This window comes from Aotus nancymaae, unplaced genomic scaffold (assembly GCF_030222135.1).
Source record: "Aotus nancymaae isolate 86718 unplaced genomic scaffold, 86718_ANA_hifiasm-v0.15.2.pri h1tg000081l, whole genome shotgun sequence".
Lineage (NCBI taxonomy): Eukaryota > Metazoa > Chordata > Mammalia > Primates > Aotidae > Aotus > Aotus nancymaae.
The window spans coordinates 1,577,404-1,604,289 of record NW_026988496.1 but is presented as its reverse complement, the minus strand read 5'-3'; the positions used below and the strand labels follow the sequence as shown (position 1 = coordinate 1,604,289).

The 26,886-nt window shown below is 50.8% G+C and overlaps 1 protein-coding gene across 7 annotated transcripts; it reads left to right on the top strand.

The window, feature by feature from the left end:
* Positions 1–1,311: 1,311 nt before the first annotated feature.
* Positions 1,312–25,558, top strand: MED12 (mediator complex subunit 12). Of its 7 annotated transcripts, none has more exons than XM_064368961.1 (46): positions 1,312–1,574; positions 2,081–2,185; positions 2,394–2,585; positions 2,722–2,881; positions 3,380–3,561; positions 3,749–3,859; positions 3,989–4,243; positions 4,627–4,773; positions 4,932–5,031; positions 5,163–5,299; positions 5,519–5,650; positions 6,018–6,144; positions 6,571–6,800; positions 7,174–7,254; positions 7,385–7,555; positions 7,762–7,906; positions 8,074–8,124; positions 8,455–8,573; positions 8,763–8,906; positions 9,352–9,515; positions 9,723–9,854; positions 10,276–10,503; positions 10,676–10,820; positions 10,984–11,104; positions 11,502–11,603; positions 11,704–11,817; positions 12,069–12,244; positions 12,424–12,603; positions 13,926–13,997; positions 14,438–14,571; positions 14,742–14,903; positions 15,348–15,459; positions 15,626–15,715; positions 16,553–16,662; positions 16,909–17,044; positions 17,286–17,447; positions 18,476–18,850; positions 19,074–19,224; positions 19,380–19,576; positions 19,751–19,828; positions 19,919–19,973; positions 20,049–20,136; positions 23,093–23,312; positions 23,683–23,823; positions 24,337–24,418; positions 24,629–25,558. In XM_064368961.1, the coding sequence occupies exons 1-46, from the start codon at positions 1,476–1,478 to the stop codon at positions 24,670–24,672; spliced, it is 6,459 nt and encodes a 2,152-aa protein (XP_064225031.1). In that variant the 5' UTR covers positions 1,312–1,475; the 3' UTR covers positions 24,673–25,558. The 7 variants fall into 7 exon arrangements, with proteins under 7 accessions (XP_064225031.1, XP_064225030.1, XP_064225029.1 ...); XM_064368960.1 differs by having other exon boundaries at positions 19,380–19,585; XM_064368959.1 differs by having other exon boundaries at positions 19,919–20,136; positions 23,689–23,823.
* Positions 25,559–26,886: the final 1,328 nt, after the last annotated feature.

Below are 26,886 nucleotides of genomic sequence, written 5' to 3'. Positions count from 1 at the left end.
CAGCCTCCTGAGCAGCTGGGATTACAGGCACCTGCCACCATGCCAGCTAATTTTTGTATTTTTAGTAGAGATGGGGTTTCACCACGTTGGCTAGGCTGGCCTTGAACTCCTGACCTCAGGTGATCCGCCCTCCTGGGCCTTCCAAAGTGCTGGGATTACAGACCTGAACCACTGCTCCCGGACTTGAATTAATTTTTCTTTCTATTGTGATTCAACAGCATTTTGTTGTTTTTGCTACTGGTGTTATTTTTGTTTCTTGTTATTTGTTACTTTTGTTATAGCACACTGCTGTCTTTTCTCTAAAATGCTCGTCTGTAGTCCCGGCTACTGGGAGGCTGAGGCGAAAGGATGGCTGGAGTCCAGGAGGTTGAGCCTGGGCAACAGAGGGAGAACGTGCTTTAAAATAAATAAATAAATGGCAATACGATAATAGGATATTGGCTCTGGAATCGAGAATCTTAGTGCTAGCTCTGTTACTCAGTAGCTGTATAATATTGGGTAAGCGAATTTTCACAAACCAGCTTCCTCATCCGCAAAATGGAGCCAATAATAATCCCTAACTCCTGAGACTGTGAGCAGAGTAAAGGAGATAATGTCTGAAAAGCACCTGACACAGTAGGTGCCTCTTTCGCTAGACCAGGGGTTCTTAACCTGGAGTTCATGGACCCTTAGGGGATATATGGATGAGTTTCAGGGGATCTAAGAATCTCCTTGGAAAGTAACATTTTGCATGTCAATATATGCATTCTGAGAAGGTCCATAGCTTTCATCAGCACCTTTAAGGGTTTGTGAATCAAAAAAGTTAGTCTGCGGTACCCTTGGGCAGAAAACACAAAAAAGAGGTTAGGCAACTCGATTGTAGAACTTGAGGGATTAGAGCCAGCCTTTCAGGGTTTAATAGGTTCTTTCTTATGCATACATAGTTTCTAATGTTCACAATAGCCCCTTGAAGGAGGTGTTAGCGCACCTATTTTTCAGATGCCGGAACTAAGAAACGAAGTAATCTGTAATAGATGGAGTTCCTAACCAGTGCAAATATTATTTAAAATTTGTCTAGGCCACAACTGAGCTAGGCTCTGGGAACCAAATTCCAGTCAGAACTCAGCACCACAGAGGCCTCCCGCTTCCCTGGTTTGCAGCCCCAGCTCACTCCGCGCCTCCGGAACGTTTCATAGATTTTTGCTGAGTGAAATCGACTTGCCGCCGCCACTGCCGAAAAGCTCCCGGGGCACAGAGCTCCGCCCCCACCGCGGCAGGCCCCACCCCCTCTGCGGTCGGTATTGTCCGATGGTTCCCGGCGTCCCTCGGCTTCCCTCGGTAGTTTCCGGCAATGGTCGAGAGTTTCTAACGTGCCCCCTTGTCTCTCGGCCGCCGTCCTCCCAACCACCGCCCCCCTTTTCGGCTCCCTCTCCCCCTTCCCGCTCCCCTAGTCAGCCTGGCCCTGCTGGCGCCTCCGGCGCTACGGGCTGGTCAAGATGGCGGCCTTCGGGATCTTGAGCTACGAACACCGGCCCCTGAAGCGGCCGCGACTGGGGCCTCCCGATGTTTACCCTCAAGACCCCAAACAGAAGGAGGTGCGTTCGATAATCGGGGCTCTGGAGGGGCCAGGGGCACGCGATCAGCCTAGGAGGAGGCATTGACGGCTGAGAAGGGGGGGCGGGGCGGTTCGGTGGGAGCCAAAGTCCGGAAAGGGGGAAGAGTAAAGTGGGCTGGCGTGGGAGGGCAGGACAGGGGGCGGTGGGGGGGTTCCAAGGTATGAATAGGGGGTGATGTAGGGGCCGCATCAGAGGCGCCCTCCTCCACACACACCTCAGAAAGTTGTCTGAGGCAGCTTGGTGGGGTACGGCTGCTTGCAAGAAAAGAGTGATGTTTGAGGGTGCGCTGGGTGGCTGGGAATCATAGTGACCATAGGGGTGAGGGTGGGGTCCAAGTGAATGTAAGGGCCCAGCTGTAAGTAACAATCTGTTCTACACGGAACCCTCCTCCTCCCCTGTCCCCTTGTTCCTTCGCTTCTCCTGCCCTCCTCTCCCACCACCTCCCACTAAGGAAAACAAAACTAAATGACGCTTTCCTGCCTCAGGATGAACTGACGGCCTTGAATGTAAAACAAGGTTTCAATAACCAGCCTGCTGTCTCTGGGGATGAACATGGCAGTGCCAAGAACATCAACTTCAATCCTGCCAAGGTGAGACAACTCTGCCAGGCTGAAGGAAAAGGTTGGAAGAATCTGAGAAGGAGCAAAGGCCCTGGGTTGGGAAGACTGAAAGGGACAACCTGAGTGGCTGAGTTTACCTTCATGACTTAATGATATCTCATTGGCATTTGCCCACCAAAAGGCAGGACCACCTGTCTGCCCCTTCTTCCCACCCTGAGGTACAGTTTTCTTCCCTCAGATCAGTTCCAACTTCAGCAGCATTATTGCAGAGAAGTTACGTTGTAATACCCTCCCTGACACTGGTCGCAGGAAGCCCCAAGTGAACCAGAAGGACAACTTCTGGCTGGTGACTGCACGATCCCAGAGTGCCATTAACACTTGGTTCACTGACTTGGCTGGCACCAAGCCACTCACGCAACTAGCCAAAAAGGTGAGGTACTGTTTCCTGTCCTTCAGGCCAAGGAGGGAGCATGAGGTACCAAGTACCCTCCTATTCCCATATTAAGCTACATGGGTATCAGCTCATGGGGTTAATAGATACCTCACTATTTGCAATGTCCATCCAGGTCCCCATTTTCAGTAAGAAGGAAGAAGTGTTTGGGTACTTAGCCAAATACACAGTGCCTGTGATGCGAGCCGCCTGGCTCATTAAGATGACCTGTGCCTACTATGCAGCAATCTCTGAGACCAAGGTTAAGAAGAGAAATGTCGTTGACCCTTTCACGGGTGAGTAACTCCTAACACCAGGTGTACTGCTGATGGCTTCAAGGAGTGATAGAGACACCCTTGGAACCATCCTCCTTCTTAATCTAGATTCCTTGTTTCTGCTTATTTCTTGCATTCGCTTGATCAGTAAACACCGAGAAATTTGAGTATCTACTTTGTGCATATACTGGGCTACAAAGATGTCCAGTGCATAGTCTCTGCCCCCAGGATACTGGTAGTCTAGTAGGGCTGCTAAGGCATATGTACAAATAACATAATCAAATATAGAAAGTGGTGAATGTCAAGCCAGGAGGCAGAAGGTTCTTTGAGTGGACAGAAAGATTACTTTCTTATGGGGATACCTGGGAAAGCTTTAGGAGGTGGGATTTGACTAGAGACTAAAAGGATGAATCACATGTACAAATATGGTGATTGGGGGTGGGGGTAAGGTATTCTAAGTAGAAGGATATTCTAAGCAGAAGGATAGTATCAATAGCCCTTTTCCCCTCTTTCCTCCAGAATGGACTCAGATCATCACCAAGTACTTATGGGAGCAGCTACAGAAGATGGCTGAATACTACCGGCCAGGACCTGCAGGGAGTGGGGGCTGTGGTTCCACGATAGGGCCCTTGCCCCATGATGTAGAGGTGGCAATCCGGCAGTGGGATTACAACGAGAAGCTGGCCATGTTCATGTTTCAGGTAGGGAGTAGGGCATGTTGTGTAGGGTATTGGGTTGAGCCTGAACTTGTACTCTGCCAGCAGAGAACAGAATCTGCCTGCCACCTTGCCCCAGTTGTGGTTCTCTTCATCTTTTCATTTACTTTATCTGCCTCATCTCTAATAGTCCCGTGTTGAGCTAATAATCTTCCCTCCCTGGTACCCAAAGGATGGAATGCTGGACAGACATGAGTTCCTGACCTGGGTGCTTGAGTGTTTTGAGAAAATCCGCCCTGGAGAGGATGAATTGCTTAAACTGCTGCTGCCCCTGCTTCTCCGAGTAAGACTTGGAATTTTGGTGGTGGGGGTGGGGGGCAGGGGGAGTCTAGGAAGGATTTGAGGAAGAATAAAATGTTAGAGCAGCGTCCCCTGGGGAGAACTAGGGGCTCTGATGGTCCTGTCTTCACAGTACTCTGGGGAATTCGTTCAGTCTGCGTACCTGTCCCGCCGTCTTGCCTACTTCTGTACACGGAGACTGGCCCTGCAGCTGGATGGTGTGAGCAGTCACTCATCTCATGTTATATCTGCTCAGTCAACAAGCACTCTACCCACCACCCCTGCTCCTCAGCCCCCAACTAGCAGCACACCCTCGACTCCCTTTAGTGACCTGCTTATGTGCCCTCAGCACCGGCCCCTGGTTTTTGGCCTCAGCTGTATCTTACAGGTAGGTACTAGGCAGGCCCAAGAAAGCATTGAGAGATAACTTGAGAAGAATCAGGTGCCCATTCCAGAGAATAGGGGTAATTTCAAATTGGATATGGGAGTAGGTGCTGAGTACTTGTTTTGAGGTGGTTGTTTCTTGGTAATGGGGTGTTAGTTCCCTTTGGGGGTTTTGACTAGCCTCTCTCTCCCTTCCAGGGCTAAACAGTGGGCCCAAAGCCTTTTAGGAAAGTGAGTGAAGGGAGGGAATCAGGGGTAGAGTGATGCCTGTCTTGGGGACCCAGTCAGAAAACTTTGGATCTGAAATCTATGGGTTGGGTCTTAGCATGGGATTCCAGAGAGGCAGCCATGATGAATGAGTTGGACTTAGCTGTTTCTGTCTGGCAGACCATCCTCCTGTGTTGTCCTAGTGCCTTGGTTTGGCACTACTCACTGACTGATAGCAGAATTAAGACCGGCTCACCACTTGACCACTTGCCTATTGCCCCCTCCAACCTGCCCATGCCAGAGGGTAACAGTGCCTTCACTCAGCAGGTATGTCTCACCACTAGCCTGGTACTCTCAGATTGGGCTATGAGGCCAATCTCTTTCAGAAATAGTGATTTGGAGTCTGGTACTATTCTTCTAGCCTGAGACTCTGGCCTTTTGTATGCCTTGGTACATCCTTATAGCCTTCCTTTTGAATATTGCAGGTCCGTGCAAAGTTGCGGGAGATCGAGCAGCAGATCAAGGAGCGGGGACAGGCAGTTGAAGTTCGCTGGTCTTTTGATAAGTGCCAGGAAGCTACTGCAGGTATGTGTCAGAAAACAGATAATAGGAAGTATGTTTGAGGAAAGGATGGGGGATAGTAAGGACATGTAGATCTGAGAGCCAGAATGCACCGGGCCTCTGGGTCAGTCCCCTTTACCACGTTTCCTCCTTAGGCTTTACCATTGGACGGGTGCTGCATACTTTGGAAGTGCTGGATAGCCATAGTTTTGAACGCTCTGACTTCAGTAACTCTCTTGACTCCCTTTGTAACCGAATCTTTGGATTGGGGCCTAGCAAGGATGGGCATGAGGTAAGCAAGAAGCAGAAGAGAAGGAGCAAAAAACATCGCAAGACCAATAACATGTATGAGGGGAAGTTGTGGTGAGGCACTGCAACCAGAGCATTTCTGCAGAAATGATCTCACTGGGTCCAGGATGTTTTATGATGGGGCAAAGTCTTTAGGAAATTGGAACTTAGTTCTTTGTCCCTACCCCTACCTTTCTCCTCCCTGTCTTCCTTTGGTCTCCAGATCTCCTCAGATGATGATGCTGTGGTGTCATTGCTATGTGAATGGGCTGTCAGCTGCAAGCGTTCTGGTCGGCATCGTGCTATGGTGGTAGCCAAGCTCCTGGAGAAGAGACAGGCAGAGATTGAGGCTGAGGTTAGAGGGCAGAGATAAGAGAACAAGATTGGCCAGTGGGAAGGAATTTAACTGGGGCTGGAGACTGAGAGATTGAGGTGGTAGAGGGACCAGAGTTGAAGGTGAGAGAACAGAGTAAAGAAGTGGAAGAGAACCTAAAGGCGAAGTTAGGACGTGAGGCAAAAGTAGAGAGGAGCGGATTGTTGTCAAAGTTAGAGATGACATCAAGGCTTCAGTTGGGAGGTGGTAAAGAAAATGGAGGTCAGCGGGGGAGTGAAAGTGAAAAGCGTGGGGTAGAGGTCAAGCAGGTGATAGTTTAAGGCTTACACATTGAGGAGTGAAGAAGCAGGTAAAAGTCAGTTCTACGATTTGTTCTGTCGTCTTGCAGCGTTGTGGAGAATCAGAAGCAGCAGATGAGAAAGGTTCCATCGCCTCTGGCTCCCTTTCTGCTCCCAGTGCTCCCATTTTCCAGGATGTCCTCCTGCAGTTTCTGGATACACAGGCTCCCATGCTGAGTACGGAACCCTGCCACCCTCTAGTTACATCTGTCTAGACTCAGTTACCCACAACTGTCATCAGAAAGTATAATTAATGGCCCTTTGGTCTGTATTTCTCTCTTGGACTCGATGCAGAATGACTTTTAGATGTAGTTCTAATTATTCTCTTTAACTGACCATCTTATATTTAAACAGAATAGAGAAATACAGAGAAGGATAAAAACAAGAGCTTGTGATTGAAGCATTTTCACTGCGTAAATCGCAGCAAAGATGATACATTCCTTTCTGAGATGGTGTGTAGGGTAACCAACCACACTTCGTCCCTCGACGGTTTCTGGGATTTTTATTTGGCCACTCCTGTTTTTGTCTTAGATGTGTTCTTCTCTCTTTTGGCCCACCTTTTTGTGTTCTCCTAACTCATGTTTCCTCATTCCCTTCCTCCAGCGGACCCCCGAAGTGAGAGTGAACGGGTGGAATTCTTTAACTTAGTACTGCTGTTCTGTGAACTGATTCGACATGATGTTTTCTCCCACAACATGTATACTTGCACTCTCATCTCCCGAGGGGACCTTGCCTTTGGAGCCCCTGGTCCCCGGCCTCCCTCTCCCTTTGATGATCCTGCTGATGACCCAGAGCGCAAGGAGGCTGAAGGCAGCAGCAGCAGCAAGCTGGAGGTGAGTGGGCTTTTCCCTGCCCTAGGTCGTTTCTTCTGACATTTCCATCTTCATGGCCCCCAGAGGCCTCTGAGAGCCTCTTTTGCCTGGGGGTGGGGGGTAGTATTTTCTTAGGACTTGGTGATTGAGCAAGCACTCTCACATCGGTTGTTGCATCGGCTCCTCCCATCAGCCCTGTGAGGTACTCTTATCATTATTTTCAAGCTGAAGGAAACGGAGGCCTATACTGGTTAAGTGATTGCATGAGGCTTGACTCCAGATCCTGTGCTTTCCCCAATCTGGTCTTCTCTCCAATTCCCTCATGAAGTTTTCTAGATGGTGGGAGCCACTCCCTAAGGGTTAAAGCAACTTCGCATATGTTCTATGCCGTCAGGATCCAGGGCTCTCAGAATCTATGGACATTGACCCTAGTTCCAGTGTGCTCTTTGAGGATATGGAGAAGCCTGATTTCTCAGTAAGTTCAATCCTGAGCGTGGCGGAATCTGGCTCCTTGGACCTTCCATCATGTCTGCTTTTGGCATTTCTTTATGCCCCCTCATCCCCTTTCCTTCTTCTCATGTTCTGCCTTTTTACCTTTCTCTCAGTTGTTTTCCCCCACTATGCCCTGTGAAGGGAAGGGCAGTCCATCCCCTGAGAAGCCAGATGTCGAGAAGGAGGTGAAGCCCCCACCCAAGGAGAAGATCGAAGGGACCCTTGGGGTTCTTTACGACCAGCCACGACATGTGCAGTATGCCACCCACTTTCCCATCCCCCAGGTACTCTTCCCCAGCACATTGTGATGATCTGTTTTGAACCCAGATTTCTGTCCAAGGAATTTGCTGAGGGGTTGGAGCTGTTCCTGAGGATGTCGGTTGGGAAAGGAGAGGGGCTTGAGCATGTGGATGCTGAGGGATGTGGAGCATGATTTCAAGAGGCGGGAACGAGATGAGTGCTGGAGTCTGACGGTGCTGCTGGGATGCAGGAGGAGTCATGCAGCCATGAGTGCAACCAGCGGTTGGTCGTACTGTTTGGGGTGGGAAAGCAGCGAGATGATGCCCGCCATGCCATCAAGAAAATCACCAAGGATATCCTGAAGGTTCTGAACCGCAAGGGGACAGCAGAAACTGGTGGGTTTTAGACTCCTTAAACAGATCTCCCCCAGAGAGTGCCCTAGTCAGTCTTCCCTTCCCCAGCATAGGGAACTCCCCAGTCATGTCCCAATGTCCTGTCTCTTGGAGTCTCCTGAGAGCTCTAGTCCTTTTGAAACTTCCCCCCTCATTCCCCCCCTCTACAGACCAGCTTGCTCCTATTGTGCCTCTGAATCCTGGAGACCTGACATTCTTAGGTACCTCACAGTAAGCCCCATACTGCCCTCCCTCCCTCTCCCTTCCCTCCCTCAACCTAGCACCTCCCTGTACATATTCCTCTAAGGTCCACATAGTCTGTGGTCCTCTAAACCTTTGCTTCACTGTCCCCTTCCCTTCATCCCTCCCCCATCCCTTCCTTGACCCTCCCTTCCCGGCTTCCCTCTTCTTTCCCTCCCTCCCTCCCTCCTTCCCTGTCTCCCTCCCTCCCTCCCTCCCTCCCATAGCCTTCTCTCCATCCCCTCCTCCCCATCCCTAGTCAACTAGTTATCTTCTCTGTCTTGACTGATCCCTTTCAACTGTCCCCTCAGGTGGGGAGGATGGGCAGAAGCGGCGACGCAACCGGCCTGAAGCCTTCCCCACTGCTGAAGATATCTTTGCTAAGTTCCAGCACCTTTCACATTATGACCAACACCAGGTCACAGCTCAGGTGTGGGCCTAAACCCAGCCCCTTTCCCACATTCTGGCCTCCTGTCCTGTTTTCCTTTTCTTCCCTATCTTCTCCCCACTAGGCAGGCTAAGCCTCCTGGTCTTATCCCCCTCCACAGTCATCCTTTCCTGCTTCCCTGGTTCTTCCTTCCTGTCTCCACTCCCGTCTCACTCCTACTGCCCTTATCAGGTCTCTCGGAATGTTCTGGAGCAGATCACGAGCTTTGCCCTTGGCATGTCATACCACTTGCCTCTGGTGCAGCATGTGCAGTTCATCTTCGACCTCATGGAATATTCACTCAGCATCAGTGGCCTCATCGACTTTGCCATTCAGGTGGGGAAGTTGGGGAGATGAGGGTGGAGGAAGGAGTTCGTGCCATGTAGGGGCTACAGAGGGTCATAAGGACAGGGGTAGAGGCTCCAGCCGGTTTCCCAGGCTATTTGGAGGGGGAGAAAGACTAGCACGGGGGGAGTGGAACATGAGCTAAGACTGCAGGAATAGAGACTTAAGGGCTCCCTGGGGAGGCCAAGAGGCAGATTAGAGCATTGGGGGCAGATGATCCTTCCACTGTGGAATTCATAGAACTGTATCCTGGATGCTGGATAGAGGTGTTGTTGATAGAATAAAGGACTGTGGCATGGGGTAACGGGCCCTTCTATCCTGAGGTGGCTCCAGCAGGAAGGGGCTCAGGCCCAGCCTTGCCAGCGTCCCTACAAGAAGGTGGGTTCTATGTAACATGAGGGACCTCTGCATTTCTCACCCCCATTCACTCTGCTAGCTGCTGAATGAACTGAGTGTAGTCGAGGCTGAGCTGCTTCTCAAATCCTCGGATCTGGTGGGCAGCTACACTACCAGCCTGTGCCTGTGCATTGTGGCTGTCCTGCGGCACTATCATGCCTGCCTCATCCTCAACCAGGACCAGATGGCACAGGTCTTTGAGGGGTAAGCAGGGCTTCGAAATGACTGAAACACACAAGGCTCTGGCAAATGCCGGTGGAAGTGGCCTAGGAAGAGCATGCACTTCCTCCCACTCTGGGGAAGTGCCTGCTGCTCAGGTGGGAGAGGAATGGTATTTCCCAGACGCTTGAATCTGTTTCAAGGAGCTCGCATACCATCTGCTGACCCTCCCAACCTTGCTTCTTCATGCAGGCTGTGTGGCGTCGTGAAGCATGGGATGAACCGGTCCGATGGCTCCTCTGCAGAGCGCTGTATCCTTGCTTATCTCTATGATCTGTACACCTCCTGTAGCCATTTAAAGAACAAATTTGGGGAACTCTTCAGGTAAGAGAGGTGGAAGGTAAGGGGTAGCGAGTGGGACCTACTCCCTTTTTCCCATGACCACCCACCTCAGAAGGAGAGCATGGCCCGGGACCCTGCTGCCTGTTCAGGGTCATTTATGGACTGTGTCCTCCACGTACTGTTATGTTACTGAGAGTGGGCCCTCTTCCTCAGCAGCCTTGCCCCCCGATCTCTGTGGGGCCCACCCTCTTCCCTCTCTTCCTCATTGCCTTCAGCGGCCCCTGTTCCTTATTCCCATGTGGTTCCTTTCCTGCCCAGTCTGTTTTGTCCTATCTCCCTTTTCTTGTCCCAAGATCCTTCATCCCCCACTTTCTCCTTTTTTCTTTTCTCCCCTTTCCTAACCATCCCTCAACCTCAGCAGACCTTCTTCAACACTACTGTTTCCTTTCCTCCATCCCTGCAGTGACTTTTGCTCAAAGGTGAAGAACACCATCTACTGCAACGTGGAGCCATCGGAATCAAATATGCGCTGGGCACCCGAGTTCATGATTGACACTCTAGAGAACCCTGCAGCTCACACCTTCACCTACACGGGGCTAGGCAAGAGTCTTAGTGAGAACCCTGCTAACCGCTACAGCTTTGTCTGCAATGCCCTTATGCACGTCTGTGTGGGGCACCATGATCCCGATAGGTATGGGGCGTACTGAGTGAGCAAGGGCACCATGCCCCCACCTGAGATAGGGAGGGCTGAGGTACCAGGGAGGTACTACAACCTTGATTTACTGGGGCAGAGATGAGAAGTTAATGGGTCTGAGGTTTTGTGGAGCAAGGTTTTTCCTGAGGGCGTTTGTACTTTTCCCTAGGGTGAATGACATCGCAATCCTGTGTGCAGAGCTGACCGGCTATTGCAAGTCACTGAGTGCAGAATGGCTAGGAGTGCTTAAGGCCTTGTGCTGCTCCTCTAACAACGGCACTTGTGGTTTCAACGACCTCCTTTGCAATGTTGATGTGAGACTTGGGGTGGGGTCTTGCTAGTGGGGCAGTGACCAGGGCAGCAGTCTGGTCATGATCCTCTGACCAGGGACGGAGTTCCATAGAGTGGAGGCACACGGCTTTGAATGGGTGCCTCTCTCCACACTGAGTCGTGGTGTCTGTCTGCTTTTTCCTCCAGGTCAGTGACCTGTCTTTTCATGATTCGTTGGCTACTTTTGTTGCCATCCTCATCGCTCGGCAGTGTTTGCTCCTGGAGGATCTGATTCGCTGTGCTGCCATCCCTTCACTCCTTAATGCTGGTGAACTACCAATCTGTAACCCCTAGCATTTCTAGGCCTCAAATGTCAATACATACTGGACGGCCATCCTCTCATTGTTCACTGTGGGAGACCTTGCAGCGGCTCCCTGGCCTTCCCGAGAAGGCCAGTCCTTTGGTATGCTGAAGGCTAGAAGGAACCTGTTTTTTTAAACCCTGGATTTGCAGCCCTGACCTTTCCAATTTCTGACCCTTCAACTGCGTAACAGTTCTCTGCTCTACCTCGCTTTCACTGTTATCTTGCTTTTTCTCCTTTCACTTTACCTAATCTTCTCTCCTATGCCCCTGCCATACACTTGCATGCATGCAGGCATGCACACACATAAACCCACATACAGTTCAGCTTCATCCGTCCCAGATCTGTTTTGTCTTCCTTTTAGCTTGTAGTGAACAGGACTCTGAACCAGGTGCCCGGCTTACCTGCCGCATTCTCCTTCACCTTTTCAAGACACCGCAGCTCAATCCTTGCCAGTCTGATGGAAGTAAGTGACCCTGATCTGAACCAGCCAACAGTAGAAAGTGTGACTCCCTTGCCCCTGTGGATTCTGCTTCTGCTTCCCCTGACTTCATCGCCTTCCCCAGACAAGCCTACAGTAGGAATCCGCTCCTCCTGTGACCGCCACCTGCTGGCTGCCTCCCAGAACCGCATCGTGGATGGAGCTGTGTTTGCTGTTCTCAAGGCTGTGTTTGTACTTGGTATGGGGGTAGGAAGGGAGTGGTGCCAGAAGTGTGTATAGGGTGGAGTGCCAGCTAAACTACAAGGGACAGTCTTTCTCCCTCCTGAAGGTGGTCTCTCTGACCTTTTGGGAGGAGGGGAGGGAAAGAAGTATATTTCTGTCCCATAGGGCAGGATTTGGGGTGTTTCTGCCTCTGTGGGCCCAGGGTGGGTCTCCACACAGTGTTCCAATCTCACTCTGCCCTCCCTATCTCCCACCCGTGAACCACAGGGGATGCAGAACTGAAGGGTTCAGGCTTCACTGTGACAGGAGGAACAGAAGAACTTCCAGAGGAGGAGGGAGGAGGTGGCAGTGGCGGTCGGAGACAGGGTGGCCGCAACATCTCTGTGGAGACAGCCAGTCTGGATGTCTATGCCAAGTACGTGCTGCGCAGCATCTGCCAACAGGTCAGTCTCACCTTCCTCCCACACCTCCTAAATGCCTCTGTGTAATATAGTCCTGTTTCCAGCCCGTGATCACAACACCTCCCTACTATACGTTGTGTCCCTTACCAATTCCAGCCCATCCCCCATATTGCTAACCCCCTCACTGGTTGCTCCTAGTCCCTGATTGTCAGCTTTCTCAGGAATGGGTAGGAGAACGTTGCCTTAAGTCACTGTGTGAGGACAGCAATGACCTGCAAGACCCAGTGTTGAGTAGTGCCCAGGCACAGCGCCTCATGCAGCTCATCTGCTACCCACATCGACTCCTGGACAATGAGGATGGGGAAAACCCCCAGCGACAGCGCATAAAGCGCATTCTCCAGGTAGACCAAGGCCAATGGGGGCCGTGGAGGAAGCAATGGGCCCAATCTGGGAAGAAACAATAGGAACCTTGAGAAAAGGAGAGGGAGAGTTAAGTAGAGAGGAAGATGAAGAAGGATGTAGGGGAGGGAAGGGGTAGTGAGAGAAACAGCTCCAGCATGGGCTGAGGAGTAAGTTCAATATGGTCTAGACTCCAGAGGAAGAGTGTTACGTGAGGGCACAGCTATCTGGAGTGAATCTAGCTTATCAGTGGGAAGCATAGCATCTGGGGGGCCTAGGTGTGGGCCTTGTATATTTGGCATTTTGGCCATGGCTCAGGAACTGAATAGTAATAGCTACTAATTGCTGAGCACATGCTTTGTGCCAGGTACTGTGCTAGGCACCTGCACACATTTCCTCATTTAATCTTTATGACCCTATGAAGTAGGTGAGCCTCCCTGTTTGACCAATGAGGAAACTGAGGCTTGAAGAGGTTAAGTGACTTGTCCAAGGTCACGTAGCTGATAGGTTTAGAATCAGTATGTGAACCCAGACATGTCTGTGCACTTTCCACTTCACATTGCTCCACATCTTCAGATGACTGGAGTGTGGTAAAATAAAGCCGTTGAGGAAAAGCTAAAGGAATAAGGTCTCTTCAGCCCAGAATAGATAGCGCTGAAGAGAGATTAGCTAACAGTAGCCTTCTAGTCTCTACAGGACTTTGAGAGATTGTATATAAAGGTCCTGTCAGGGACTTTCAGCAGCTGGTTTAAAACAAGAGGAGCAGACTTCAGCTTTAACATCAAGGGTTTCAAGGGTTTTAAGCAGAACTTCCTGATATAAAGGGATGGGAAAGATGTGAAATCTTTCCTGAACCATTTTAAAAATTGGAAAGATTTTCAACTAGTTTGGACTATTTTAATGTATTCTTTCTTTTTTTTTTTTTGAGACGAGTCTTGTTCTTGTCGCCCAGGCTAGAGTGCAGTGGCACAATCTCAGCTCACTGCAACCTCCACCTCCCAGGTGCAAGTGATTCTTCTGCCTCAGCCTCCTGAGTAACTGGGATTACAGGCATCCGCCACCATGCCTGGCTAATTTTTGTATTTTTAGTAGAGATGGGGTTTCACCATGTTGGCCAGGCTAGTCTTGAACTCCTGACCTCAGGCGATCCACCCACCTCAGCCTCCCTAAATGTAGTTGTTCTTAAAGATGGGGACATAGAGGTCTTTCAGACCTCCAGGAGTCTGTGATTCAATGTTGCGGGAGATCGGGAATTGGCCTCAGGTTGGTGGGTAGCTGGGGGTAACAGATGATGACTAGTCTGGATGTGGGGCCTCTATCACAGAACTTGGACCAGTGGACCATGCGCCAGTCTTCCTTGGAGCTGCAGCTCATGATCAAGCAGACCCCCAACAATGTAAGTAGTACCTGGACCCTCCCTTTCCTGTGCTCACATTCAACTCCTTGTGTCAGGGAGGCAGTCCACCACAGAACCTAGATCTTACCCTTGGGCTCTTGAGCTGAGAGATAAGAGGGGATGGGAAAATGGTGAACAAGTGGAGCTGTTGATAAGGGAAATGAGAGTGTTGGAGCTCTGAGCTGTGGGGAAGCTTGGTGGTGGTGGTAGAGCCTGTTTCTGTGGCCACAGATGTGAGGATGTATGTAAAGGAGAAGACAGTGAGGAATTAGAGAAATATGGAGGTACTAGACAGCATGATTCTCAACAGATTTGGGTTCCTACCTCCCCATCAACTTCCACCAGTGCTATCCTCCCTCATCTCCCATCTCTCCTACCATCTGCTTTCCTTCACCCCTAGCTACCTATTTTAGCACTTCTGTGCCTTTCATCTTCCCCAGGAGATGAACTCCCTCTTGGAGAACATCGCCAAGGCCACAATCGAGGTTTTCCAACAGTCAGCAGAGACAGGGTCATCTTCTGGAAACACTGCAAGCAACATGCCCAGCAGCAGCAAGACCAAGCCTGTGCTCAGGTCAGACAGAAACATGTTGGGACCCATCCCCTTAGGAGTTTCTCTGCTGGTAGCATGAGTGATGTCAGCTGCATGGAGATGCCGGTGTGTCTATCAGGGAAAGGAGAGGGTGGATTGTTCCAGCCTTGCCTGGCTCCCCTGTGACCCTGTGTCCTCTGTCTGTTCTCCAGCTCTATAGAGCGCTCTGGTGTATGGCTGGTGGCCCCTCTCATTGCTAAACTGCCCACTTCAGTCCAGGGACATGTGTTAAAGGCTGCTGGGGAGGAATTGGAGAAGGGTCAGCACCTGGGTTCCTCTTCACGCAAAGAACGTGATCGACAAAAGCAGAAGAGGTAAAGGGGCTTAGGGAGTGGGCCAAGATAGAGGGGTAGAAAGGAGAGGAGGCAGGCCCAGGGAAGAATAAAATTGGGACGGAGGAGAAGCATAATAGGAAAGTGGAAAATCAGAGGATAAGAGTGGGTATGGCTGAGCAAGCGGCTAGATCTTAAGAGAGTAGAGTCTGGGGCTTGGAGGAATGAGGTTGGAAGTTGCCTGACTCCTAACCCACAGTCTTGTCTTCTCTTCTCTTCTCTTCTCTTCTCTTCTCTTCTCTTCTCTTCTCTTCTCTTCTCTTCTCTTCTCTTCTCTTCTCTTCTCTTCTCTTCTCTTCTTTCTCTTCTCTTCTCTTCTCTTCACCTCTCCTCTCCTCTCCTCTCCTCTCCTCTCCTCTCCTCTCCTCTCCTCTCCTCTCCTCTTCTCTTCTTCTCTCCTCTTCTCTTTTCTCCTCCTGTCTCTAGCATGTCCCTGTTGAGCCAGCAGCCCTTCTTATCGTTGGTGCTGACATGTCTGAAAGGGCAGGATGAACAACGCGAGGGACTCCTTACCTCCCTCTACAGCCAGGTGCACCAGGTACAGATCTCTGGGCCATGGAGGTGGGCAGGAGGACAGGGAAGGATGCACCTAAGGGGCTACTCTGTACTTGGAAGCTTTAGTACTTTCTGATAAACATACTGGCTGCTTTGGGATGGAAGCACAAAGATCCCTGAACTGCATGTTTTATTTGTTTCTATTCTAGATTGTGAATAATTGGCGAGATGACCAGTACTTAGATGATTGCAAACCAAAGCAGCTCATGCATGAGGCACTCAAACTGCGGCTCAACCTGGTGAGAAGGCCAGCTGGGAAGAAGAAGGAAGAGGGTAGGGCTGGAAATGTGGAGTACAAAAGCCTCAGGTTGTAGAGAACAGAGGTGAGGATAGAGGCTTCAGGCTCCAGGTTATTTTTTATTTTTTTGGAGACGGAGTCTCACTTTGTCACCCAAGCTGGAGTACAGTGGCACCATCTCAGCTCACTGCAACCTCCACCTCCCGGGTTCAAGCGATTCTTGTGCCTCAGCCTCCTAAGTAGCTGGGATTACAGGCATGCACCACCACGCCCAGCTATTTTTTGCATATTTAGTAGAGATGGGGTTTCACCATACTGGCCAGGCTGGTTTTGAACTACTGACCTCAGGTGATCCACCCACCTCGGCCTCCCAAAGTGCTGGGATTATAGGCATGAGCCACCACGCCCAGCCTGAGTCTTGAAGTATTAACCCTGTTCTCCGAAAGGATGCAGGGAGTGAAAGTGGTTAAGGGGGCTGGATCACTGTGGTCATGGTCCAATAGGTTACATACCCTGGATCCTTGCAGGGACTCTGCCTCAGTATCCTAGATTCTGACTGGGCCCTAGAAGCACTGGAAACCCATTGAATGGAATATTGAATGTGGAATATTGAATGGAATCCTGGAAATCATTCGGTCCAACTCCCATCACTTTCTAAGTATGGAAACAGAGGCCCAGAGATGTCAAGAATTCCCTCATTGTCTTGAGATCATGTAGCAAAGCATAGGTTCAACTTGAGCATGAACTCAGGCATCCCAAATGAGATTTGAATTAAGCTTCCCTTACACGCTGGCCTTTGTCCCTGAGCCATCTGACTGACTTGTTGTGGCCTTGGCAGGTGGGGGGCATGTTTGACACGGTGCAGCGCAGCACCCAGCAGACCACAGAGTGGGCCGTGCTCCTCCTAGAGATCATCATCAGCGGCACTGTCGACATGCAGTCCAACAAGTAAAGCATCCCCACCTGCTCCCTGCAGTTTCACACCCAAGAAGGTCCCCCTACCTCCACGCCAAGTGGACCCACTGAGATTGGTGTGGCTGTTACTGTGGACTCCATGGCCCTGGGCTCCCCGTATGGTTTTGGTGCCCTCAGGGTGACATATTAAGCACCTTTCCCTGCTTGTGTCCTCTGCTAACACCTTTTTCTGTCTTCACCTCTTTCTTCTCTGGCTTTCTCCCTGGCTTCCTGTCTCAGTGAGCTCTTCACTACTGTGTTGGACATGCTGAGCGTGCTCATCAACGGGACACTGGCTGCAGACATGTCTAGCATCTCCCAAGGTAGCATGGAGGAAAACAAGCGTGCATACATGAACTTGGCGAAGAAGCTGCAGGTGAGCAGAGGAGGCAGGGGCAAGGTTTGCAGGTACTGGAATCTGCCGTCCAGCCTCAGGAACTTGGTTCTAGCTGGAGCCCTCTACCTTTCCTTCTCACGTCTGTCTCCTTTGTTATTCATGCCATGAGCATTTACTGAGTGGGGGTCTTCTCTGTGCCAGGTTCTGTGCTGTCCCCGAGATTTCCCATCCTTGTTTTTCTGTATCTCTGAACTCTTGTCCCATCTTCCTGTACCTGCAGAAGGAGTTAGGGGAGCGCCAGTCAGACAGTCTGGAAAAGGTTCGCCAGCTGCTGCCACTGCCCAAGCAGACCCGAGATGTCATCACGTGTGAGCCACAGGGCTCCCTTATCGATACCAAGGGCAACAAGATTGCTGGCTTTGATTCCATCTTCAAGAAGGAGGCATGTTCCATTGTCTGCCCATGTCCCCTGCCTTTTTTCCCCTTTGGGCAAGAACCTTCCCTGCATCAGCTTTGTAGCTCCAACAGACTCATCAGATTCAGGAGCCCATCAGGCTCTGCCGGTGAACACCATCTCTGAGGTTTTGAGCAAATCACTTAACTTTGCTTATATTTCATCTCCATCTTTGGAGTCCCACCCTCTTTCCTTCATCCTGCCCTCACCTTTTAACATACCACCCATTTCTCAATACCCTACCCTCCTCTTTTCTCTACCCCACCTGCCCCATGTCCTACCCCACCCATCTGTCTGGCCGACAGCCCATATCTCTTTTTATTTCTGTGTCTCTCCCTACACCCACCCATGTCTGCAGAGTTTTATCTTTTCCCTTTCTGTCAGTTGCAGTATTTGTTGAGTAACCATAATTATTGTCTATAGTTTAAAACCCAAAGTCTAACTCCTTCATGTATACATTCTCTTCGTTTGTCTTCCTAGTTCATCTGTCTCTTTTCCTCTGTCTCTCTCTCCCTCCCTGTCTGACTCGTTTGCCTTTCTTTGTCTCTCCACCTTTTTGTCTCTCTCTTCCTGTTTCTTTCTCTCTGACTCTATCTTTCTCTGCTTGCCTAAAGGCAGAGTCTCTCCCTGCCTTCCTGTCTCTCTTTCTTTGCCTTCCTTTTTCTGTCTTCCTCTGAATGTCAATCCCTCTCCCTCCCCACTCCCTCGCTGGCTTTCTCCCCCACCCCTTTCTCTCCCAGTCTCAGCTTCTCTCCCTCCCAAGCCCCCCACCCCCGTTTGTTCGTCTCCTCTCCTGGTCCCCGCTGGCTTTGTCTTGCCCCCCCACACCTCTCCCTGTCCCCCACCCATCAGTCTCCCAGCATAACTCTCTTCTGCATGTGCATGTATGTCTGTCTTCTTACCATTGCCCCTGAATCTACCTATGACTTTCTTTCTACCCTCTCCTACAAGTGCTTGCAGTCTCTTTTCTGTTTTCTAAGTCCCAACAGCTTATTGTTTTTCATTTTCTGGAGCAGGGTCTACAGGTTTCCACCAAACAGAAGCTCTCGCCCTGGGATCTTTTTGAGGGGTTGAAGCCATCAGCACCACTGTCTTGGGGCTGGTTTGGAACAGTCCGGGTGGACCGGCGAGTGGCTCGAGGAGAGGAACAGCAGCGGTTGCTGCTCTACCACACACACCTGAGGCCCCGGCCCCGCGCCTATTACCTGGAGCCACTGCCACTGCCCCCAGAAGATGAGGAGCCCCCTGCTCCTACCCTGCTAGAGCCTGAGAAAAAGGCTCCAGAGCCCCCTAAAACTGACAAACCGGGGGCTGCTCCACCCAGTACTGAGGAACGCAAGAAGAAGTCCACTAAGGGCAAGAAACGCAGCCAGCCAGCTACCAAGACAGAGGTGAGCACCTCCCCCGTGACAGTTCTCCCACTGCCTCTCACTTCATGACGCTCCAGTTTCTGGTTTGTGGGAGGGGTGGGGGCACGTAAAGAAGGGGTGCCATTAGAATCATAATAAAAATTAACCATGTACAAATCCAGCTTCTCTTTACCTCATCCTACCCCAGCTCCCCAACCCCACTCAGCTACAACCCACTCACCCTCTTCCTCTGCCACTCACACAGGACTATGGAATGGGCCCGGGTCGGAGCGGCCCTTATGGTGTGACAGTGCCTCCAGACCTCCTGCACCACCCAAACCCTGGTTCCATAACCCACCTTAACTACAGGCAAGGCTCCATAGGCCTCTACACCCAGAACCAGCCACTACCTGCAGGTGAGTGCCAGCCACTAGGAATGCTGGAGGGACCTACCTGTACACCTCCTGCTCAAAGGATGATGCCATTCCCCTGAGGAGCTGTGGATGTCAAGGACACTGAGCAAGAGACGGAGGGATGAGGAGCCTAGAGGTCAGCCCACTCTCCTTTCCAGGTGGCCCTCGTGTGGACCCATACCGCCCTGTGCGCTTACCAATGCAGAAGCTGCCCACCCGACCGACTTACCCTGGAGTGCTGCCCACAACCATGACTGGTGTCATGGGCCTAGAACCCTCCTCTTACAAGACCTCTGTGTACCGGCAGCAGCAACCTGCAGTGCCCCAAGGACAGCGCCTTCGCCAACAGCTCCAGGCAAAGATAGTGAGAGGGGCAGTAGGGAGGGCTGTCAGGGAGAGGGGCTTTTGAGGGTCACAGGACTGAGGAGACACTTGGGATCTTCACAAGGACACTCAGGGTGGGAGACACAAGAGATGAGATGGCAGCAAGCATTTCCTGAGTTTGAGTTGTTCTTTTTTCTCCCTTTAGCAGAGTCAGGGCATGTTGGGACAATCATCTGTCCATCAGATGACTCCCAGCTCTTCCTATGGTCTGCAGACTTCCCAGGTAAGAGGCTGGGATTGTGAGACTCTGGGAATGAGGCAAGCTGCTCTGCATACTCTCGGCCCTGATTCCATCTCTCCTCCTTCCCTCCAGGGCTATACTCCTTATGTTTCTCATGTGGGATTGCAGCAACACACAGGCCCTGCAGGTACCATGGTGCCCCCCAGCTACTCCAGCCAGCCTTACCAGAGTACCCACCCTTCTACCAATCCTACTCTTGTAGATCCTACCCGCCACCTGCAACAGCGTCCCAGTGGCTATGTACACCAGCAGGCCCCCACCTATGGACATGGACTGACCTCCACTCAAAGGTACCCAAAGTAGTGGTGAGCTGGGAAGAGACGCGGAGGTATGAGGGAGCATTTGACTTGGGAAAGCCCACACCTGAAGGTGATGGGACTTGTCAGAACTTTTGGAGACATCAAGAATACTTATCTGGCCACCTAGGCCATAACCACAGAAGTCTCGAGCTGGAAGGGATCCTGGAGACCAATAGTTTCGTGTCTACTTCCTTAACAGTTCTTTGAGGCCCAGAGAGGAGAAATTGTTTATCTGACTCAAGAAAAGATCTGGACTGGGTGTGGTGGCTCATACCGGTAGTCCCAGCACTTGGGGGCCAAAGTGGGAGAATCAGTTGAGTCCAGGAGTTTGAGACCAGCCTGGGCAACATAGGGAGATGCCATCTCTACCAAAAAAAAAAATTTTTTTTTTTGAAACAGAGTCTCACTCCAGTTGCCCAGGCTGGAGTGCCATGGCACGATCGTGGCTCACTGCAGCCTCAACCTCCCAGGCTCAGGTGATCCTCCTACCTCAGCCTCCCAAGTAGCTGGAACTACAGACACACACCACCACGCCCAGCTAATTTTTTGGATTTTTAGTTGAGATGGGGTTTCGACATGCTGCTCAGGCTGGTCTTGAACTGAGCCACCACACCTGGCCCCCAAAAAATGTTTTTTAATTAGCCAGGCATGGTGGCGCATGCCTGTAGTCCCAGCTACTCAGGAGGCTGAGGTGTGAAGATCTCTTGAGCCTGGGAGTTTGAGGCTGCAGTGAGCTATAATCGCACAATGAGCTGGGATTGCGCCACTGCAGTCCAGCCTGGGTGACAGAGTAAGACCCTGTAAGAAAAAAATGTCTGGAGCTTGTAGATTAACTACATGATAAGGACTCAAAAAGCCAGTACAGGTAGTGAACAGTTGAATACCAGGAAGGACTAATGAACGAATCCTCCCACCATGGTTAATGTTAGTCAAGCCTTAGTTGAGGCCGCGTAACCATGTTTAGAGACTCTGAAGCTTAGGATTTAGAATGCTGGGGAGTGGGCTAACTGCCCACTGTGTGGCCAGCACTATGCCAGGACTAGGTGAGGTGAGGAAAGATAGCAAAAAAAACCCCAAAATACATAGTTCCTCACTACCAAGTATCTTTACTATAGCTGGGGAGATGAGACTTAGAGAAGAACACTGAGAGAACACTCTGAGCAAAGATATAATCAGGTAGGCAGCTGTATGCTGTGAGGTAAAATGCAGATGGAGAAAAAGTATGAGGTAATACCTGTGGGCCTGACTCATCAGAGCAAGTGTCATGAAGAAGGTCAGACTTGAGTTGGCCTTTGAAGGATAGCTGTGATTGGGATTTGTGGAGAAGAGAAGAAAGGGTATTCCAGGTAGAGGATGTAATGTGAACAAAGACATGGGGACCAGAATGAGTATGGTGTCCAGGGAGAAGGGCTTGGATGGAGTGTAAAATCTGTGCTGGGGAAGACACTGGGGCAGTCACTGGGGCTAGGCTAGGAGGGGCCAGGCTGAGAGATGGCCTTGAATGCTCAGCTGAAGAATTAAGACACAGTCCCAGAAAGGGCTCTTTTGATCAGAATAGTGATAAGAGGAGTTGGGCGTATTGCAAGGCTCCTGTGGAATGAGTGGATAAGATGCATAGTGGAAGGTGCAAGAAGAAAACTTCTGGCGCGGTGGCTTGTGCTTGTAATCCCAGTACTTTGGGAGGCCGAGGTAGGCGGATCACCCACCACTAAGGTCAGGAGTTCGAGACCAGCCTGGCCAACATGGCAAAACCCCATCTCTACTAAAAATACAAAAATTATCTGGGTGTGGTGGTGTGTGCCTGTAATCCCAGCTACTTATGAGGCTGAGGCAGGAGAATCACTTGAACCTGGGAGATGGAGGTTGCAGTGAGCTGAGATCATGCCACTACACTCCAGTCTGGGCAACAGAGTGAGACTTTGTCTCAAAAAAAAAAAAAAAAAAAAGGCCGGGCGCGGTGGCTCACACCTATGATCCCAGCACTTTGGGAGGCCGAGGCGGGTGGATCACGAGGTCAAGAGATCGAGACCATCCTGGTCAACATGGTGAAACACCGTCTCTACTAAAAATACAAAAATTAGCTGGGCATGGTGGCGTGCGCCTATAGTCCCAGCTACTCGGGAGGCTGAGGCAGGAGAATTGCTTGAACCCAGGAGGTGGAGGTTGCGGTGAGCCGAGATTGTGCCACTGCACTCCAGCCTGGGTAACAAGAGCGAAATTCCGTCTCAAAAAAAACAACAACAAAAAAAGACTGATCCAGCCAATAGACTCTTGCACTGATATACAGGTGTAGTAGGACAACTTGAAATGTTATTGGGGAACAACAGCAGCAGCAACAGCAAAAAACCTCAATGAGTGTTTATAGAATGCCTATCCTCTGCTAAGACTGTTTTTCTTTTTTTTTTTTTTTGAGATGGAGTATCGCTCTGTCGCCCAGGCTAGAGTGCAGTAGTGCAATCTAGGCTCACTGCAACCTCCACCTCCCAGGTTCAAGAGATTCTCCTGCCTTAGCCTTCCAAGTAGCTGGGATTACAGGCATGTGCCACCGTGCTTGGCTAATTTTTTTGTATTTTTGCTAGAGACAGGGTTTCACCTTGTTGGTCTGACTGGTCTCAAACTCCTGATCTCAGGTGATCCACCTGCCTCAGCCTCCCAAAGTGCTGGGATTACAAATGTGAGCCACTGCACCCGGCCCTGTTTTTCATTTTTGTAAGAGAAAAATAGCTAACGAAGAATTGAAAATTCCTAACCATTAAGGTTATGAGACACTAAAATAGAATATCATCTTATGCAACTTATTCCCCAGACTGGAAGTCTGGTTAGTGACAAGAGGAATGAATGAAATAACTTGCTAATGTTTCTTTCAGGTCAGGGACCCAGGGTTTATACTGACCCCCTCTCGCCCACCTCCCGCACGCCTTGACCTCTGGCCCTCTTGTCTTTGGAGGTTTTCACACCAGACACTGCAGCAGACACCCATGATAAGTACCATGACTCCAATGAGTGCCCAGGGTGTCCAGACAGGCGTCCGCTCAACAGCCATCCTACCTGAACAGCAGCAGCAGCAGCAACAACAGCAACAGCAACAGCAACAGCAGCAGCAGCAACAGCAGCAGCAGCAGCAGCAGTACCACATCCGACAGCAGCAGCAGCAGCAGATCCTGCGGGTAAGGCACTGGGATTGCATCTGGGACCCGGGAACCCGGGGATGGGGAGAGGCACAAGTTCTTCCCACGCAGGTACCGAGACTAAACAAGGCAGTGTACCCAAATGCTCAGCGGAGCAGCTGGACTCCAGTGGTGCTGGAGGCTTCCTACCCTCCCCCTTTTTGTTTTCTGGGGATCATAGAGGGAGAGACTTGGACATTGTCCGCTGGGTACCCTAGACTTGGTTTCTTTCTGGGCAGCTGTCTGAGAAGGGAAGGCAGTAGACCCCGAGCTCCCTCCCTGCTTCCTCATCCCCTGCCCTCAGCCCTCCAGTTCTGAGTCTTAGCTTCTTCCCTGTGCTCCTTCTGAAGTATCTTTTATGTTCTCATAGCAGCAGCAGCAGCAGCAGCAGCAACAGCAGCAACAGCAGCAGCAGCAGCAGCAACAGCAACAGCAACAGCAGCAGCAACACCAGCAGCAGCAGCAGCAACAGGCGGCTCCTCCCCAACCCCAGCCCCAGTCCCAGCCCCAGGTAGCTGCTGGACTACAGCCCCAGGCTCAGGGACAGCTGCCCAGGTTGGGCACACAGCCAGTGAACTGGGTTGGGGACAGTATGGAATGGGGTAGAGGTGGGAGGCAGGGCATGGCACCCTAAAAAGGGATTGGGAGGCCAGGCGTGGTGGCTCACGCCCGTAATCCCAGCACTTTGGGAGGTCGTGGTGGGTGAATCACTTGAGGTCAGGAGTTCGAGACCAGCCTGGCCAAGATGGTGAAACCCCGTCTCTACTAAAAATATATTTAAAAAAAAAAAAAAAAAAAAAAAAAAAGCCGGGCATGGTGACAGGCACCTGTAATCCCAGCTACTCGGGAGGCTGATGCAGAGAATTGCTTGAACCCGGGAGGCGGAGGTTGCAGTGAGCAGAGATAGCATCACTGCACTTCAGCCTGGGTGACAGAGCAAGATTCCGTCTCAAAGAAAAAGGGAGAGGAGGGTGAAGAAGGAGAAAAGTTCGAGTTCAGTCTTCCACTTCCCATTTCCACCCAGTTCCAGCGCCAGGGGCTTCAGCAGACCCAGCAGCAGCAACAGACAGCAGCTTTGGTCCGGCAACTGCAACAACAGCTCTCCAGTAAGCCTGCCTGCCTTCCCCAGGAGAACCCTATGGAATAAATTTAGGGGGTGGGGTGGGCCAAAGTAGCTGAAACGATGGCTTCAGGCCCAGGTTATGAGAAGAGGCATTCCATTCCATCCCCTTCCCTTGATACCTGAACAGCTTTCCTCGTGCATACCCACAGCCCTGCCTGGTCTTCCATCCCTGATAATCTTTGGTTTTTCACAGATACCCAGCCACAGCCCAGTACCAACATATTTGGACGCTACTGAGCCACCTGGAGGAACTGCTTGTGCACTGGATGTGGCCCCACCCTTTCCTCTTAATTCCCAATCCCTTTCCTGGGCTAGCACCAGTAGAGGTTGAGGCCCTTCCCTCAGGCTCCATTTTTAATAAGTTTTTAGTATTTTTGTTAATGTGAGGCATTGAGCTGTTGGGTTTTGTATATTATTTATATAGAGACCCCAGAGCTGTTGCACCCAATACACAGAGCTTCTTTGCAAAGGGAGTGTGTGAGTTCTGCATGTCTGGGAAGGGTGGTCTCTTGGGACAATGCTGGGGGCTGGACCAACAAGTCAGAGTCTTCATTGTATTCCAGTCATCTCCCCTGTTTACCTTACACTCTAAATTTCTTAATTCTAATTGGATTGCTACCCACTCTTCCTCTTCTCCAACATGGCAACATATTAAGGTATAGACCCTTAGTCTCTTTTTATTTATTTATTTATTTTTGAGACGAAATTTTGTCCTTGTTGCCCAGGCTAGAGTGCAGTGGCACGATCCCAGCTCACTACAACCCCTGCCTCCTGGGTTCCAGTGATTCTCCTGCCTCAGCTTCCCGAGTAGCTGGGATTACAGGCATGCTCCACCACACCCGGCTAATTTATTTTTTTTCTTTTTTGGAGACGGAGTCTTGCTCTGTCGCCAGGCTGGAGTGCAGTGGCACAATCTTGGCTCACCACAGCCTCCACCCCCCGGGTTCAAGCAATTCTCCTGCCTCAGCCTCCTGAGTAGCTGGGACTACAGGCATGCGCGACCATGCCCAGCTAATTTTTTGTATTTTTAGTAGAGATGGGATTTCACCACATTGGCCAGGATGGTCTCGATCTTTTGACCTCGTGATCCAACCACCTCGGCCTCCCAAAGTGCTGGAATTATAGGCATGAGCCCTTTTGTGTCTTTAGTAGAGACGGGATTTCACCATGTTGGCCAGGCTGATCTCGAACTCCTGACCTTAGGTGATCTGCCCACCTCGGCCTCCCAAAGTGCTGGGATTACAGGCATGAGCCACCACATCAGGCCCCTTATTCTCTTAAGAAGGAGCAGTGAACCTTCTCAACTAAATGTTGCAGCTTCTTTACAGCTTTCCTCCATGGGGGATATACCACTGGGATTGAGGAGAGGCCATTAGGCCAGGGGAATCGTCAATAGAACCTGGTAATTCTTCCACAGCACCCCAGATGCTGGGCCTCAAACAAGCTGGGGAGGGTGGAGATGACAGACACTGCCTATCCTTGTCATCTGTGTGGTCCCCATCATGCACCGAGTGGCGTACCTTTCATAGGACAGAGAACTTCTCTGAGAGTCACATTCCTGGATGAAAAATGGCCCTCCATTGACATGTGCCATCATACAATAGGTGGTGGAAGGACCGTTTGGTTCTAGGAGGAAGAGACCAGTAAAAATAAGCATGCTTTCTCTCTGCCCTGCTGCCAGAACTGCCTGTTCTCACATGACCCACCTTGGCAGTTACCCAGGATGACTGTTGCTCGCTCCCATTTTACAGTAGAGAAAACTCAAAACTGTTGCCCCAGAGTCACATTTGAAGCCGTGGCAGGGCCATTCTCGCCCTGTCGCTTTCCGGTTTGAGCTTTAGATCCAAGGCTGTCCAGGAGAGCCAACTGGTTTACTACAATGGAATCTTCTGCCCTGCCTAGCTAGGGTTGGAAGAGGATCAGCCTCAGCCTTGTGAGTGGGTGGTATAAGATGATTTGACAACTTAAGGATAACGTGCAAGCCATAGTTGCACCCTATTACTGGGAAGTGTCTAGTGTGCTGGCAAAACGAGGAGCACCAATCAATACCCAAGTTATAAAAAATAAAATAAAAGCCCTCTTTAAGGCCCACGAAGCCCTTGCTTATATGGGACTTACCAAATTTAAGAGTTGCATGCACAAGGAATGGAACTCCCTGACAGTGTAAAGGCAAACATGACCGAAGCTTTCTTCTCACTTAGTCTATCCTGACATCAACATTCTCAGGAGCCACAGGAATACAGGCTTGGCTGGGATGAGGGGCATTAAGAGGGGCTTGGGTGTTGCTAAATGACAGGTGCGCCATATACAAAACCACAAGACACAAAGACACTGAGTCTGGAGGGGAGAGACTGAAATGGGCAGACAACTGGCATGCTGACAGTCTTGAGTCTGACATGTCCCAGCAGAAGCAGCAGAAGGGAACAGCACTGACCTTTGGGAGAGTGACAG